The sequence below is a fragment of the Cajanus cajan genome, chromosome 3 (genome assembly GCF_000230855.2).
Source record: "Cajanus cajan strain Asha chromosome 3, NIPB_CcT2T_4, whole genome shotgun sequence".
NCBI lineage: Eukaryota > Viridiplantae > Streptophyta > Magnoliopsida > Fabales > Fabaceae > Cajanus > Cajanus cajan.
The window spans coordinates 80,184,762-80,203,651 of record NC_138519.1 but is presented as its reverse complement, the minus strand read 5'-3'; the positions used below and the strand labels follow the sequence as shown (position 1 = coordinate 80,203,651).

At 35.0% G+C, this 18,890-nt stretch overlaps 1 protein-coding gene across 2 annotated transcripts; it reads left to right on the top strand.

Annotated features, from left to right (window-relative positions):
* The first annotated feature begins 13,928 nt into the window (after positions 1-13,928).
* On the top strand, positions 13,929-18,890 carry LOC109811210 (serine/threonine protein phosphatase 2A 57 kDa regulatory subunit B' theta isoform). Of its 2 annotated transcripts, XM_020374986.3 has the most exons (3): positions 13,929-14,317; positions 14,422-15,674; positions 18,366-18,890. In XM_020374986.3, exons 2-3 carry the CDS (start codon positions 14,478-14,480, stop codon positions 18,720-18,722), a joined length of 1,554 nt encoding a protein of 517 aa, XP_020230575.1. In that variant the 5' UTR covers positions 13,929-14,317; positions 14,422-14,477; the 3' UTR covers positions 18,723-18,890. The 2 variants fall into 2 exon arrangements, with proteins under 2 accessions (XP_020230575.1, XP_020230504.1); XM_020374915.3 differs by having other exon boundaries at positions 13,929-15,674.

Below are 18,890 nucleotides of genomic sequence, written 5' to 3'. Positions count from 1 at the left end.
ACTAATTGTATGAAATTATCACATATAATCATAACTTATAACAATTTAGGAATACTAGAATCATGTGAAAGATAACAAACGAGAATATAAAATAATTGAGATTTTTTCCTTCATACAATACATACAACACACATAGAGGTTGTGAGTCAACCCCATTACCCATAAATTATTCCATGCCCTGTAGCAAAAATTTTCACTCTCTTTTACCCCTATTAGCAAATAGCAAAGAGCGTGAATTTCTGAGATGGTGTCTTCCTAGTTCTTTAGAACGTAAAAGAAAAGTGAGAGCGTGAGTAGAAAACTAACACATCTCTCTTTTTAATATTAAATCTAATTTGACCTCCCTCTAAACCATCCACAGTTACTCAACCTTATGATTACAATCTATTTTTCTCACTTAATAATAATAACAATAACAATAACAACAATAATAATAATAAACATTATATTAACATATAATCTTCATATAATTTAATCAAAATAATTATATAAAATATGATTTTAACCTTAAAATGGTCTCTAATTACAAAAAGTATGATGTTACATAAGGCTATGCTAGAAATTTGATCATTTGGAAAACCAAGACCATAAATATCATCAACAGTAGAGATCGAAAACAGAAGTTATCAACAGTCAAAATTTGTTGGTAGTTATGGGTACTTACAACTTGTTTCCTATACATACTAGTTTGCATCATATAATAAGGGTTGAAACTTGTAAACCTATGTATCATAAGTTTCAACAACACTCACGGATCAAAAGGTTACTACTATGTTATCAACTGCCATATTCTTTTCTAGTAATTTAGATTTGTTTTCAATCTCTTTCATTCTACTTGTTCTTTTCCAAACTTAACTTTTCACTTATTAATCTCCAATTCTTTTTTAAACTTAATCTTTTCACTTCTTAATCTCAATATCTTCTCCAAACTCTTACTATTTTACATTTATGCAAAATCTCTTTCTTTTTACTTTATTTCAAGTTGAAAACCAATAAATTGCTAGTTCAAATAAAAAGAATTTATTATATTATTTTAGAAGATTTTGAGTCTTACTTAAAAAATCATTTGTATTTGATTCTCAAAATCAAATTCCACGAAAATAACTTTTTATTTAAAATACTACAAATATTTTTAAATTTACTTTCAAAATAATTTATAAGTGTAGTGTTTCTTTATAAAAAAAATATAATTTTAATCATTCTAAATAAACATATATAAAATAATTAATGCAGCTTATAATTTGTAAAATTCATCAATTTTGAAATAAAGAGAAAAAAATAATTATAAATAATGTTGTTTGCTCAAATAGTCAAATCCATCAATTATTATTAGAGGTATAATTAATGATGATTGAGATGTGTGTTTGAGTTATTGTAATTTTTTTATATATATTGAGAATACTTTCTATAAATTAAAAAAAAACAATTTATTTACACATTTTATCACTTAAATTTTATGACTTTATGAATTTTATCACTTAACTTTTAAATTTGTATATTTTGCTATCAAATTTTAATTTTTTTTTGTATAATTTTATCATTCCATTAATTGATTACTAATATAATATATTAACAGTTGATATCATCATTATTGATTATTGACATGACATATTAAATATTTATGTAAATTGAGTATACAACATATATAAATGATAATATTACACGATTATTAATAATCAGTGTCTTATATTAACAATATTTGAAGAAGAAGTCAATGATCAACATCAACGACCAATATGCTATATTAATAATTAATATATTAAGTTGGATTATGGGAATATACATCAATTCTCTTTTTTAACCATCCAGGGGGCGAATAAGTTAAAGGGATTAATAGTCGTATAAATAGTGTCACACAATTAATTAATTAAAATTAAAACAATTAGTATGATTTTAAAAATAGTTATAATAAAATTTAATAAGTTATTATTATACAATTTGTGATTAAATAATTGTATAAAAATATTTTACATGATTAATGCAAAAAAAAATTCTAAAAAGATAAAATGGGTAATTTTATACATGAGAAATGTTATCAATAATATTCGATGAAACATCTTTTTCTAACAATTATTTAAGAGAAATATTAAAAAAATTAATATTTTTTTAATTGATTGAAATGTACTATAAAAATATAAGAATTGATGGATTCCAAGTTAGAAGAGACAAAGTGAGTCAACCTATTTAAAACGGATGAAACAAGTTGATCCACCAAAGAAATGAAGATGGGCGGGATGGATTGGACTACCAAAGAAAATGAATTAAAAATTGACTCATTTTAATAAGTAAGTAGGTTAAAAATGTTGAATTGACAAATCGAGACACCTTAATAAATCCACCTTTTTTTTTATCTCAATCAAAATATTTCAATATATATTTTCACTTCTATCTATAATTTTATTATTATTTTTAAAATTTATTAGAAGAGTTATACTTTTTCATGCAAAGGACAAAAATAATATATAATTCTATTAAAAAAATACACTATACATGAAAATATAGTAGTAAAACCATGTGATTAAAATAATATCCTTCTATTTCATATAAAATGAAAATAATTATATAGAAAGAGAAGTTGAACTTTAAAATATAAATATTATTCTAACATAAATTCACTACAAATTTATCTTTTGAGAACATAAATAATGTATTAACGGATTTGTAATACCTTATTTTATTTATTTATTATTATTATTATTTATTATTATTAAAATGGCATTTTCGTAAATTTTATAAAGGTATAGGGGTATTATTGTAATTATTGATGGCATTTTCGCAATTTTCAAAAAGTTTGAAGGGTGTTTTGGTAACTTGGAACGGTCCGTTCCAAAAGCAAAACGGGCCGTTCCAAGCTTTAAAATTTAACTAAAAATCTTGAGTGAGAACGGGCTCAGAACGGCCGTTCCGACAAGGAGAACGGGCCGTTTTGATTGTGAAACGGGCCGTTCTAAAGGGAGAACAGGCCGTTTCAAAAGGAGTACGGGCCGTTCTGCTGGAAATTGGGAACGGGCCGTTCCGTATTTGGAACGGGCCGTTCCAGTTCAAAAATTTGCGTAGCTTTTTCGAGCCCAGAACGGGCGTTCCGCTTTTTGGAACGGCCGTACCGGGTAGAGGAGCCAGAATTGCTATAAATAGGGGCTTGGGGAGTTACGAAAATTCATACCTTGGGAAGAGAAAATCCTTAGAGAAAGAGGGAGGAAAGGAAAGAGGGAGGAAAGGAAAGGGGGAGAAAGAGGAAGAGGAATCCGGTAGAGGTGGTTCTGTCAGAATAAAGAAAAGAGGAGAAAGAGGAGGAGGTTCTGCTCAAATTTCGGTTCAGGATTATCCAAGTAAGGGAAGTTAGTTTTTGAAATTATTAATTGTTTGATGATTAATAATAAATGAATATTTTTGAACTGTGTCAAATTTTGTTGTTGAGTCGAGCTGAATTATATGTTGATTTTTAACAGTATTGTACTATAAGGATGTTGAACTGAGTTATGAGTAGTAAGTTGTGTTGAATACTACTTAGCTGTGTTGTATGCTGATTTGCTGTACTATATAATGCTGAGCTGTATGCTGATTATACCCACTTGAGGTGGTGTTGTTGCTGTTGTTGCCGCTAAGTCGGTGTTGTTATAGCCACTAGAGTGGTGCTGTTGTTGCCGCTAAGTCGGTGTTGTTATAGCCACTAGAGTGGTGTTGTTGTTGCCGCTAAGTCGGTGCCGTTATAGCCACTAGAGTGGTGCTGTTGCTGCTACTAAGCAGTGTTGATATAACCGCATTACAGTGCTGATGTTGTTGAGCAATATAAGCTGTGCAGATGTGTTGATAATTATAACGATGAATTTATTTACATTGCTAATCCTTTGCTAGTATGTTTTGATTTTTAAAGAATACTAGCTTACCCTTGCATGTTTTCCATGTGGTTGGAACTGCGATGATCATACTATGTATGGGAGCAGAGCATAAATAGGTGGGCGTCTTGGGATGAGTCTCCGGCGGACTTTGGAGCTAATTTGCTTGTGTGGATATTTTGCTTGTAGCTACTTGGGATAGTAGCATTTGGTTGTAATTTTCCTTGGTACACTTTAACTCTAGTCAGACTGGAATCTTGTATATTTATATATTCTAGATCCTATATTTATATACTTGTTCTATCTGTCTGGTGTTTTAGTGTGCTATACCGTGTGTAGTGACCAGCCGGGTCGTTACACTTAATGGTATCAGAGCAGTTAGAGTCTAGTGGACACTCTTTGGGGGTAGTTCCTTTAGGCTTTTTGCTGTGTTAGCTCTGTGCTGTGTTGTTTTGCTGTGATGTCTGCTGTGCTGAAATTGTTGTGGTGATTTGTTGTGCTATTGATTTTGTGTGGCTTAGTTACTGTTTACTAAAGAAGTTGTTATCTTTGTAGAAGATGACTAGGACAAATGAGCAGATAGCCCGTGCCCTCGAGATGTTGGCCATGGCTATGCAACAACAAAATACCTATTTTGCTAGGATGGAGGTTGAGAGAGCTGCAGTTAGTGCAGCAAGACCTGCAGGGTCACAGGAGAGCCGGGATCTTGCTGAGTTCCGAAAGTGTAACCCTCCGCAGTTTACTGGAGATGGGGATTCAGAGGTAGCTGACCGCTGGATCCGTGAATTAGAGAAGATCTTTACCGTACTGGGATGTCCTCCAGAGAGGAGGTTAGCATATGCTGTGTACATGCTTGTGGGAGAGGCTGAGCATTGGTGGAGAGGCACCTATCAGATGCTTGTTGCTAGAGGAGTTACCGTTGACTGGGAGTGTTTCAGGACAGTGTTCATGGAGAAATACTTTCCTGACAGTGTAAGGCACGCCAAGGAGGTTGAATTTATGCGACTGCATCAGGGTGGGATGACAGTTTCTGAGTATGCGATAAAATTTGAGCACCTGGCCCGTTTTTATTCGCAGGTTATGCCTGAGGCTTGGAAATGCAGGAAATTTGCAGATGGATTGAGATATGAGCTGAAGAGGATGGTGGTGCCTATGGCCATCACGGAGTTCCCAGCCTTAGTGGAGAAGGCGAAGGTGGTTGAGCAGTTGGAAGGTGGCAACCGTACTGTAAGGACTATTGGGGGACCATATGGGTCCAAGAAGGGTGAGAATCAGAGGAAACCATATGACAGGCCCCAACCACAGCAAGGGGGTTCTGTTTATAGGCAATCTTTCAGTGCTGCTAGTGGAAATAGACAGAGTGGAGGTGCCACTCTGAGATGTTTCAGGTGTGCTGGGCCTCACTTTATCAGGGACTGTCCGCACACGGAGAACCGTTGCTTCAGATGTCATCAGATGGGCCACGAATCGGCAAATTGTCCTACGGGGGATAGACCAGAGAGGAGCACTCAGAGGAGTAATGTACAGAGGGCTGATACTCAGAGGAGTGGTGCACAGAGAGCTGATACACAGAGGGGTGACAGACCTACTACTGCTGGTAGGGTATTTGCTTTGACGGGTGCTGAGGCTTCGACTTCTTCTGATCTTGTGAAGGGGAAGGGCAAGGCCGCTGGTAAGGATGTGATGATTCTATTTGACTCTGGTGCTACGCATTCATTTATATCATATGCATGTGCTGCTTTGTTGGGTGTGCCTGTGTGTGAGTTGGGGTTGAGACTACTTGTGTCGACGCCCGCTTCTACTTCTGTGATTGCTTCTGAATTGTGCGTGGGTTGTCCAGTTGTGGTGGATGAGAAGAAGTACAAGGTGAACTTGATTTGTTTACCTTTGGTGGATATTGACATAATCTTAGGGATGGATTGGTTGTCTGCCAATCGCATCCTTATAGACTGTGCCAATAGGCGGTTAATCTTCCCTCAAGAGGAGGATGAGCTGTTGATCTCAGCTGTTCAAGCTGAGTCCTTGCTGAGGGATGGGGCAGAGTGCTGTCTTCTGCTTGCTACCACGAGTGTGGAGACCGAGAGGATCTTAGCTGGTATCGATGTGGTGAAGGAGTATGCCGAGGTGTTCCCTGACGAGGTGCCTGGGTTGCCTCCTATTAGGGAGATGGAGTTCAGCATTGACCTGGTTCCAAGTGCGGGACCAGTGTCAGTAGCTCCCTATAGGATGGCTCCTGCTGAGCTGGCTGAGCTGAAAGATCAGTTGGAGGACTTATTGGAAAAGTAGTTGGTGCGACCGAGTATTTCGCCGTGGGGTGCTCCTGTGTTGTTGGTAAAGAAGAAGGATGGGGGTAGTCGACTGTGTGTTGATTACCGGCAGCTGAACAAATTGACCATTAAGAACAAATATCCACTTCCCCGGATAGATGACTTAATGGATCAATTGAGGGGCGCGACGGTGTTTTCTAAGATTGACTTGAGGTCAGGATATCACCAGATTAGGGTGAAGGAGGGTGACATACCGAAGACTGCTTTCAGGACTAGGTATGGTCACTATGAATATGTTGTGATGCCGTTCGGTGTGACCAACGCCCCCGCTGTGTTCATGGACTACATGAACAGGATCTTCCGGCCGTTCTTAGATAAATTCGTGGTAGTGTTTATTGATGATATCTTAGTCTATTCAAGGACCCCGGAGGAACATGGAGAGCACTTGAGGACAGTGTTGGAGATTTTGAAAGCGAAGCAATTGTATGCTAAGCTTTCAAAATGTGAGTTCTGGTTGGATGAGGTGAAGTTCTTGGGCCACGTGATTTCAGCTAAGGGGATTGCTGTTGATCCGGCTAAGGTGGAGTCGGTATTGCAGTGGGAACGCCCGAGGACTGTCACGGATATACGGAGCTTTGTGGGCTTAGCGGGTTACTATCGGAGGTTCATTGAAGGGTTCTCTAGGATAGTAGCGCCTCTGACCCAGTTGACGAGGAAGGAGCAGCCGTTTATTTGGACAGATGCCTGTGAACGGAGCTTTGAGGAGTTGAAGAGAAGGTTGACTACTTCTCCTGTGTTGGTGTTACCGAATTCTGGTGAGCCTTTTGATGTGTACTGTGATGCTTCTCATCAGGGTCTGGGGTGTGTGTTGATGCAAAACGGGAAAGTGGTGGCGTATGCTTCAAGGCAACTGAAGACTCATGAGAGGAACTATCCCACTCATGATCTGGAGTTAGCAGCTGTGGTGTTTGCCTTAAAGACTTGGAGGCATTACTTGTATGGAGCTCGATTCAGTGTCTTCAGTGATCACAAAAGTCTGAAGTATCTGTTTGATCAGAGGGAGCTGAACATGAGACAGAGGCGGTGGATGGAGTTTCTGAAGGATTTTGATTTTCAGTTGATGTATCATCCAGGCAAGGCCAATGTGGTGGCAGATGCGCTGAGTAGGAAATCCATCCACATGACAAGTATGATGATTAGAGAGCTGGAGTTGGTTGAGAAGTTCAGAGATTTGAATCTCTGTGTGGAGTTAGCTCAGGATCACATTAGTTGTGGGGCAGTTACCATAACTAATGAGTTCTTGAGGCAAGTTGGACTTAAGCAGTTGCAAGACACCGAACTGGTGAAGCTTCTTGGGATGGTGGGTACCGATAAAGCTGTAGGCTTTGAGCTGGGAGAGGATGGGATCTTAAGGTTCAGAGGCAGGATTTGCCTACCTCAGGATGCTGAGCTAAGGAGAGCTGTGCTAGAGGAAGGTCACAAGAGCAAACTTAGCATACATCCAGGTATGACTAAGATGTACCAAGACCTCCAGAAGACTTTCTGGTGGTCTGGTATGAAGAGAGAGATAGCTGAGTATGTGGCGGCCTGTTTAACCTGTCAGAAGGCAAAGGTTGAACATCAAAAGCCTAGTGGGTTAATGCAACAGATTGAGACTCCCGAGTGGAAATGGGATAGCATTACTATGGATTTCATCGTGGGGTTGCCTAGGTCATCTAGGAATAGTGATGCTATCTGGGTGATTGTTGATCGGTTGACCAAGTGTGCGCATTTCTTGCCTGTCAACATCAAGTGGTCCTTAGAGAAGCTGACGCAGTTGTATATAAGGGAGATAGTTCGGTTGCACGGGGTGCCTTCCAGTATTATTTCCGACCGAGATCCGAGGTTCACTTCCAGATTCTGGCAGAGTCTACACCGAGCTTTAGGCACAAAGCTGAAGCTGAGTTCTGCTTATCATCCACAGACGGATGGTCAGTCGGAGAGGACAATCCAGTCCTTGGAGGATCTGCTGAGGGCTTGTATGTTAGATCACTTGGGTAGTTGGGAGGAAGTATTACCGCTTGTGGAGTTTACTTACAACAACAGTTTCCATGCTAGTATTGGGATGGCGCCGTTTGAAGCCTTATATGGCAGGAGATGTAGGACTCCTCTGTGCTGGTATCAGGATGGTGAGTCAGTGGTTGTGGGACCGGAGTTGATCCTACAGACTACTGAGAAGGTGAAGATGATTCAGGAGAAAATGAGGACTGCCCAGAGTAGGCAGAAATCATATGCTGACAAAAGGCGTAAGCCTTTAGAGTTTGCTGAGGGGGAACATGTGTTTCTGAAGGTGACTCCGACTTCTGGTGTGGGTAGAGCGCTGAAGACTCGGAAGTTAACACCAAGATTCGTGGGTCCCTATCAGATAATACAGCGTGTGGGTCCGGTTGCTTATCGGTTGGCTTTGCCACCGTCTCTTTCAAACCTACACGATGTATTTCATGTGTCCCAGCTGAGGAAGTATGTTCATGACCCGAGTCATGTGGTGGAGATGGATGAGGTGCAGGTGAAGGAGAATCTGACTTATGAAAAGAAACCGGTAGCTATAATTGATCATAAGTTGAAGGAGCTTCGTGGCAAGTCCATAAAATTGGTGAAAATTCTTTGGGATGCAACTACGGGTGAGGCAACTTGGGAAGTAGAAAGTCAGTTCAGTGAACAGTACCCATATCTCTTCTAAAGTAAGTAAATTTTCGAGGACGAAAATTTTTGTTGTTGGGGAGAATTGTAATACCTTATTTTTTTTATTTATTATTATTATTATTTATTATTATTAAAATGGCATTTTCGTAAATTTTATAAAGGTATAGGGGTATTATTGTAATTATTGATGGCATTTTCGCAATTTACAAAAAGTTTGAAGGGTGTTTTGGTAACTTGGAACGGGCCGTTCCAAAAGCAAAACGGGCCGTTCCAAGCTTTAAAATTTAACTAAAAATCTTGAGTGAGAACGGGCTCAGAACGGCCGTTCCGACAAGGAGAACGGGCCGTTCTGATTGTGAAACGGGCCGTTCTAAAGGGAGAACAGGCCGTTTCAAAAGGAGTACGGGCCGTTCTGCTGGAAATTGGGAACGGGCCGTTCCGTATTTGGAACGGGCCGTTCCAGTTCAAAAATTTGCGTAGCTTTTTCGAGCCCAGAACGGGCGTTCCGCTTTTTGGAACGGCCGTACCGGGTAGAGGAGCCAGAATTGCTATAAATAGGGGCTTGGGGAGTTACGAAAATTCATACCTTGGGAAGAGAAAATCCTTAGAGAAAGAGGGAGGAAAGGAAAGAGGGAGGAAAGGAAAGGGGGAGAAAGAGGAAGAGGAATCCGGTAGAGGTGGTTCTGTCAGAATAAAGAAAAGAGGAGAAAGAGGAGGAGGTTCTGCTCAAATTTCGGTTCAGGATTATCCAAGTAAGGGAAGTTAGTTTTTGAAATTATTAATTGTTTGATGATTAATAATAAATGAATATTTTTGAACTGTGTCAAATTTTGTTGTTGAGTCGAGCTGAATTATATGTTGATTTTTAACAGTATTGTACTATAAGGATGTTGAACTGAGTTATGAGTAGTAAGTTGTGTTGAATACTACTTAGCTGTGTTGTATGCTGATTTGCTGTACTATATAATGCTGAGTTGTATGCTGATTATACCCACTTGAGGTGGTGTTGTTGCTGTTGTTGCCGCTAAGTCGGTGTTGTTATAGCCACTAGAGTGGTGCTGTTGTTGCCGCTAAGTCGGTGTTGTTATAGCCACTAGAGTGGTGTTGTTGTTGCCGCTAAGTCGGTGCCGTTATAGCCACTAGAGTGGTGCTGTTGCTGCTACTAAGCAGTGTTGATATAACCGCATTACAGTGCTGATGTTGTTGAGCAATATAAGCTGTGCAGATGTGTTGATAATTATAACGATGAATTTATTTACATTGCTAATCCTTTGCTAGTATGTTTTGATTTTTAAAGAATACTAGCTTACCCTTGCATGTTTTCCATGTGGTTGGAACTGCGATGATCATACTATGTATGGGAGCAGAGCAGAAATAGGTGGGCGTCTTGGGATGAGTCTCCGGCGGACTTTGGAGCTAATTTGCTTGTGTGGATATTTTGCTTGTAGCTACTTGGGATAGTAGCATTTGGTTGTAATTTTCCTTGGTACACTTTAACTCTAGTCAGACTGGAATCTTGTATATTTATATATTCTAGATCCTATATTTATATACTTGTTCTATCTGTCTGGTGTTTTAGTGTGCTATACCGTGTGTAGTGACCAGCCGGGTCGTTACAGGATTGACCCATTGAGTTGACAAGTAGAGCAAAGTTAATCGGTGAGTTTATTCATCTAACCTAATCCACAAAAATAGTCAAATTGATTAATTGATCAACTAGATTCAACTCACATTGTTATCCTATTCCACATCCTATTTGATGATCTTATTTTCTAATCTTGTGATTTCATTAAGGCTAGAATATTTTTTTTAGTTTACACGGTCTCATTTTACCTATTATTTTCTATAGTTTAAAATAGTCATTTTTAGTATATAAATCTACTTTTTTCAATCATTTTTAGTTAATGTGGTTTAAGATAAATCTTTTAAATTCATACATTATTTTTTTTTTATCATTTTAATTCTTATTGTTAATTTTTTTAATATTATTTCTTTTATATTGACATAATAAAATATTTTTGCGAAATTACTCTAAATTAAACGTCTTAAAGTTTTATGTTTTTTTTTTATACTTTCACATACTACATCTATTATTGACACATTTTTTTTAGCTCACCAAATTGAAGACACCTATTATTACAGGTCTATCATATTAACAAAAAATTGAATTTACAAAAAAAAATTGAGATTAAAAGGATTTAAAAACTCAAAGTATAAGATCTAAAAATATTTATATAAAATTATAAGGACTACTAATAATTGAAAAGAATAAATATAGAAATTAAAAATATATATTTTAAAATATAAAAATTAAAAGATAAAATAAATGAAATTATAGAGATTAAAAAATATTTTAATATTTTATTAAATTTTAATTAAAAAATGTATTAAAAGAAGTGTGTAGATTAATGGAAAAAAAAAGAGTGTGGAGTTTAGTAATCGAAATTTAGCGAAACCATAAAATAAAGTTTCCTTAATTTTATAAGGTTATAAATAAAATAAATTTTCAACTTTAAAATTACTGATATTTAAAAGCTGATGAAATATTTTTCATGAAAAACATAATGATTAAGATCGTTTATGACAAAAGCTTTATACGTAAAGGTGAAATTTATATCTTACGTGACAAAATCTTGCGAATAAAGAACTACAGAAAAGTAAAAATCTCGAAAAGAGGAGTGGATTTTTGGGCTGTCAAATACTATTTGCGCTGCAAAAGTATTATACAATCGTGATTTGTGAACAGCTAATTCAAAACATGTATTTATCATTTCAATAGATAAAAACACTTTAAAATACTCATGTAATGTATTTATAAGATATAAAATTTATATCATTACATATTTTAATAATTATTCACACAATAATCATTCTCGCGTATACTTTTAACATTCCTACATAAATTTACAAACAATTCAATATATACTAAAAAAAGACTTAATATACAAAATTATCATATATATATAATCATAACTTATAATAATTCAGGAATACTAGAATTATGTGAAAGTTAACAAACGAGAATATAAAATAATTGAGATTAAAAAAAATAATTTAATTACACATTTTATCACTTAAATTTTATAATTTTATAAATTTTGTCACTTCACTTTTAAATTTATACATTGTGTCATCAAATTTTAATTTTTTTCATAACTTTATTATTCTATTAATTGATTACTAATAAAATATATTACGATTAATATCATTATTGATTGTTGACATGACATATTGAATATTTATGTAAATTGAATATACAACATATAAATAATAATATTACACGGTCATTAACAATTAATGTGTTATATTAACAATATTTAAAAATAAGTCAATGATCAACATTAACGACCAATATGCTATATTAATAATTAATATATCACGTTAATAATTAACTAATAATATTTAATTGTCAATAAAACATCAATAATTAATTAATAATGTTTAACTTTAAATTATCATATAATAAAATATGAAAAATTTTAAAAAAATTGAATGATAATAAATGTAATTTTAAAATTTAGGTGAGAAAACTTGAAGCGGTAAAATTAGGAAAGTAAATGTAGATTAAGCAAGAAAGAAATCATTAATTACTATGAAGGAAAGTTTACTATGTGGTTTGGACATTTTGACATGTTGTGTGTGGTGTGGGCATATCGTTTGGGCATTAGCGTTTTTGTGCTGACTTGAAAATGAATGACAGACACATTGTTATTGTACAGACTTGACTCGTTCTGGAATCATCATCATAATTAAAAACACTAAATTCCGAGGTCAACAAACAACTACCACCAAGACAACAAAACCGTGTTTGCTTCCTTAATGCCTCTTCTTTTATTATTAAGGTTTTGTAGCCACCGTTTAAAGTTTTTTTTTTTTTAACTTGTAATTTTTTAATTGGTACCTTTAAAAGTAGTATTTACCATTTACTTTATTATCTATCCTATTAATAATATTTATAGGATAATAATGAGAATATTTCTTTTTAGTGCATATACTTTTTCTACTATTTTGTTTTTAATTTTTTATATCATATTCTATTTACTTTATATAATTACATAAAAATCACATCTTATTATTAATCATTAATTATTATTTAATTTTAATTATTTTTATTTTTACTTATTTAAAAATACACTAAAGTACAAACTATTTTTTACACCAGTAATTATAATGATGTTAATAATCATTATTCATTACCCTAATTTCTTACTAAATGATATGACAAAGATGATTTATATATATTATTGCGAGTTTAATTTTCGTATAAAGATTTTTGCATTGGACTCTTCTAAAGTGATAATTTTTTTAATAATATTAATTGTTAATAAAAATAATTATGAATATTTTAATATATTCATGTTTTATTATGCATTTACTTATTAAATTTCTTATCAATGATTACAATTATTTACTTTACACGCGGAAATGAGTCGATCACTTTAGAGAAATTATATTATAATTTTTTTTTTATATTATTTAATAATTAAAATGATTATGAATATGATGTTTAAAATAATTATTATAAAACTTAAAAATTTCACGATTTTTGATAATTAATAACTAATAACGAGACATCGGCATATTTTAATTAATTCTTAAAATAATTATCATAAAAGTGATACATGTCGATTTATATATAAAAAATTTATATCACTCTTACATTCTGAATAAATTATATTATATATTTAATGAATTTTCTTAATATATTATAAAAAAGTATTAAATAAATTAACATATTTAATATTTTGGAAAATGAAAATCTTAATAACTTTTCTTTCATAAATGTAACATTTATAAACAAATATATTTAAAATTAAAGTTATTTACATAATTATAAATAAAAAAAATAAATTAATCTTTAATCGTGATATATGGGTATGATTTTTTGAATTAAATTTACTCTGAAAATATTCTAATTAAATTCAATAGTTAGTATTGTTTAGTTTCTTCTTTTTCTCTCGTGATTGTTAATCCGCAGTAGGTACACGCTCGCACCGCATGTGCTTCTTCCGACTTTTTCTTTATTTCCCAATTATTTTAATTTTCTATTATCTACAGAATACAGATGGTCAGATTCTTCGAAGTTGAAATTCCCGTTTATTTATTTTTTAAGTTAAAGCCAATAAATATATATATATATTCGTCAAAAATTAAAAAAAAAAAACAAGAAAAATAAAACGAAAAAAGGGAAATCTGCAGAACATTCTTCGTCTCGCCCTCGCTTTTCAAGCCCCGAAGATTGTGTTTCCTTTCGAATTTTGAAAATTCCGAAGAATTCTCAATACTCTGTTTCCGTTTCTGATCATCGAGGCTGATCTCTGCTTCCTGCACCACTGTTTCTGATCGCAAAGGTGAAATTTTTCCGCATCAACGTGGAATTGGGCATGCTATGCTTCATCATGGTAGAATCACAGAACTGGGTTTTCTTTTTCTACCCAGATAAGTAAAAGGGTTTCTTCTTTCTCTTTTTTTCTGACAAGGAACGACATCGTATCAGTTATTGGAGAAGTCCACAAACAACATTTGTGTCTGGTCGGTTCTGAACCCAATTGCGTGTTTCTTATTATCGTGTTGTGATTGTGAAGTTATCAGAATTTAGGGATCCCTTTATTATTTTTTTGATTTTTTTTTTTCAGATTAGAAGAAAAGTTTAAAGGGGTAAGGGTTGTTGTGTGTATTCGTTTGATGAATTATGTTCAAACAGATATTTAGTAAACTCCCTCGAAAATCATCGAAAGGTTCTGAACATGGTGGTAGTGGAAGAAACCATCACGGTGTTACAACTTCTAGGGGTAGTGATTCTGTTAGTGTTACCTCAGGTGGCACCAAACCCGGGAATTCTTCTTCCGCGGGGCATAATCATGGTCACAGAGTTCCATTACCGGTGGTTGTGAATGAGAACAACAACCCCAGCAATGGGAATTTTGGTTCCTATGAAGCATTGCCTGCTTTCAGGGATGTTCCCTCTTCTGAGAAGCCAACCTTGTTCATCAAGAAGCTTAGGATGTGTTGTGTGGTGTTTGACTTCACTGACCCCACCAAGCACCTCAAGGAGAAGGAGATTAAAAGACAGACCTTGGTGGAACTTGTGGATTATGTGACCTCTGCGAATGCCAAGTTCGCAGAGAATTTGATGCAGGAGGTTGTGAAAATGGTTTCTGCCAACATATTCAGAACGCTTAGTCCTCAGCCGCGCGAGAACAAGATTGTCGATGGCGTTGATGTGGAGGAAGAGGAGCCTTCGATGGACCCTGCTTGGCCTCATTTGCAGATTGTGTATGAGCTTTTTCTGAGGTTCGTGGCATCGCCGGAGCTGGATGCTAAGTTGGCCAAGAGATACATTGATCAGTCCTTCATTTTGAAGCTGCTGGATTTGTTTGACTCCGAGGATCCCAGAGAGAGGGAGTACTTGAAGATGACGCTGCATCGCATATATGGCAAATTCATGGCGCATCGCCCTTTCATTAGGAAAGCCATCAACAATGTGTTTTTTAATTTCATTTTTGAGACTGAGAAGCACAATGGGATTGCTGAGTTCTTGGAAATTCTTGGGAGCATCATCAATGGTTTTGCACTGCCGCTGAAGGAAGAACATAAACTGTTTCTTGTTCGCATACTGATTCCGCTGCACAAGCCAAAGTGCTTGGCAATGTATCATCAGCAGTTGTCTTACTGCATTACCCAATTTGTGGAGAAAGACTGCAAGCTTGCTGATACAATCATTAGGGGATTGTTGAAGTACTGGCCAATAACAAATAGTTCAAAGGAAGTTATGTTCCTGGGTGAATTGGAAGAAGTCTTGGAAGCAACTCAACCCCCAGAATTCCAGCGTTGTATGGTGCCATTGTTTCGTCGCATTGCCCGTTGTTTGAGCAGCCCTCATTTTCAGGTATAAAATTTTCAATGCTTTCCTCTAGTTCCCTTTCTCTTACCCCTCTTAATTTCATGAGCAAATTACACCTGATTTTCAAATTAAGTCTCCATGGCAACTTCCTTTGTACTGATTGCTGAATACTATAACTTATTCACTTCATCTAGTTGATAAACTGTTTTAACTAGCAAGAAAAGGGGAGACTTTGTTTCATCCTCCTATAGCTTAATGCATGTTTTTGTTTTGGAGTTGAAATTGAAATATAATAACAATTATCATAATAAAGTAAATCGAATCCTTTTGTTTCCTTTTTTATTCCTTCTTAAACATGGAATGATGGAAATCAGTCAAATCTATGCTTTCTAGTGACTTGGGCTTTAAAAGTAAATAATCATAGTATCAGGAGGGAGTTTGTATGGTTAGCTTATGTTAGGATCCAATTGCAAGATTTGGAACTTGAGCTCCATATTGGAAATATGGGATTATAAGGCCTTCGGTTATCTAATTATAATGGCTAATTTTGTAATGTGGTTTTCTCAATTGTTATCAATTGTTATTTGAGCTTTCTACCCTGTCTCTTAGCTACAAATGAATTGTGTGTATGGTGATGCTAGCATTGCATTATTTGTCAAGGCTAGTAAAAGGTGGGATCTTAGAATTCAATTGTAAGGCATGAGACTTAGAGCCCAATATCGGAAGTATGAATAAGGCCCTAAGCACTTAACTAAAATGACTAGCTTTAGTGGTGTGGGTCTTATCAGTTTCTATAAGTAACCAATCCTACATGCAATAATATACATCTCCTAGTTACTTGCTTTTATCTAGAAGTCGTCACATCATGTTACCATGTACTTATATAATATAGGAGTGCAGCCAGCTTTCAGTAAATCTTTGTCTTATGTCAATTGTCACTACACTGTTGGACAGAGCATAGAATTATCAAGTGTATAATCATGTTCTACTTTGAAATCTTCCTGAAAAGGTTTTGATCTTGCCTGTAAGTTTATATATATTTGTTTTGTACCTTTCATGTTTCTATCCAGTCGGAGACATCCCTTCCCTTCTCTATTTCTCTCTCTCCTCCCGTTGGGCCTTAGAATAACTTATTAAATTTCTCTTATGTTCCCTCTCACATAAAAGCTAAGCACGGAAGAAACATATGTAAATAAAATCTCATGCTGAAAAACAAAATTAATTGAGAGAATAAGGGTAGCAAGGGTCAAGAATTGGTTTTTATCCATATGTCTATCTGGTTTAGCATCACCTCTGCCAAGTTACTCGCTGCTAGAGTACATCCTTTAATAATTCAGGAACGTTTATGTTACTGTATTAAGATTTAAAGGTCTTAAAGGTAACTTTTGTGTTAGTTCTATATACTGTACTAGTAAATGAATATATGTGACTGTCCTTTCCCTATGAAGAGGATATTGATTATATTATTTTTGTGATGTAACAACCGATTTATTTTTTATCTTTTGTTGGCTGGCTATTCATTAATGGTGTACCTACTTGATCGGAATGTGAATAGATGTGTTTTTTGTTTTATAATTTCCCTCTTTGAAAATCTATTTGTGACTATAAATAATTATATGGACTACATTGTCGATGTGGGTTATGTTTTACTTTATGGCTGCATTTTGAATGTTGATGCTTATATCTGAAGAGACCGTTAGCTTTCATCCTGTAATTTGCGATTTTGTGCTGTCTAAAATTTAAAAGACCATGTGATGTGAATAGATGCAATTAGTTACAGTATTATTGGGCAACATCGATCTTGATGATTATAGTTTGGTGTTTGTAAATTGTAATTCCCTATAGTAGTCCACTCTTAAAATTTGAAGTTGAAATCCACTGGTAATTGTACATAACTGATTTGATGTTCCTATATCAGTTTTATAATATTATGATTTTGAAGTCGTTATTATGTAGTGCCTAACTCGTGAACTGTGGGATCTCGGCAAATATGAAATAACTACGATTATATGAGCCTTATAATATTAGATCTCATTCAGCTTTAACACTGATGATGACAACTGTCATCCAGAAAGTTGATTTTTTGGAGCTTCTATTTCATTCTTTGATTGGATTAACCAAGTCTTCTGGCAGTTTCTCCGAGAACTTGAATATACAATTTTACTTCCGTTATGTTCATGGGAAAGGGCAGCTAAGGTCCTCTGTGTAGTCCAAAATCTCAACATTTAATCGGAATCCATCCTTCCCTGCACTCCACCCTTCCCCTAAACCTTATAAATGAAAAGAAAATGTGTAGAACGTTCAGATGGTGCTCGTTTAATTATAAAAGTGTTTGCATGAATGTGAAATGCTCCATAGCTTTCTCATAATGTTTTTTTTAGTGGATTTTTTTGAATTGCTGTTGCTTTGCCTACTGCCATTTGCAAGAGTTAGTCAAATGATCTGTTTGGTTTTAATTTCGTTATCTTGTCTTGGGAGAAAACTTGGGTGTTGTACTTTAGGTGTTTTGTGGTTCTCCAATCAAAATTAGAGTTTGACCTTGATAATACATTGCTGATTTTTAATACTGATCTTTTAATACATACAGGTTATTTAGGTGAATTATTTAATTGAAGAAACAACACAAACACATAAACTACTGCTCCTTAGTCTTAACCTGAATTATTGTTGCAGTTGCAATATTCTATTCTCCCTTGAAAGTCTACAAACATGTATTTTGTGTCTCTTTTTCCTCAGGTGGCAGAAAGAGCCTTGTTCTTGTGGAACAATGATCACATCATGAACTTAATCAAACAAAACCGAAAAGTGATACTGCCCATCATCTTCCCTGCATTGGAGAGAAATGCTAGAAGTCATTGGAACCAAGCTGTGCATAGTTTGACTTTAAATGTGAGGAAGATTTTTAATGATGTTGACGCCGATCTATCTAAAGAATGCTTACAAAAGTTTGAGGAAGACGAGTCAAAGCAAAGTGAAGTGTTAGCAGGGCGTGAAGCCACATGGAATCGCTTAGAGGAACTTGCTACAAAGAAAGCTGCAAGTGGCGAAGCAGTGCTTATTGGTAAAGCACAAACTCGCAACTCTGCAGGTTAGATAGAACTGGAATATATGTATTCTGCTCCAATAGCTTCATTTTTTCAAAGAAAGATTTTTATAGTATTTTTTTTTTGCATGTGATCATGGGTTGGCCAAGAGGGGCTATTTCTTGAATACTTTCTTATTCACTTCTTATAGGAATTGAAGGCTATGATTAGTAGCTAA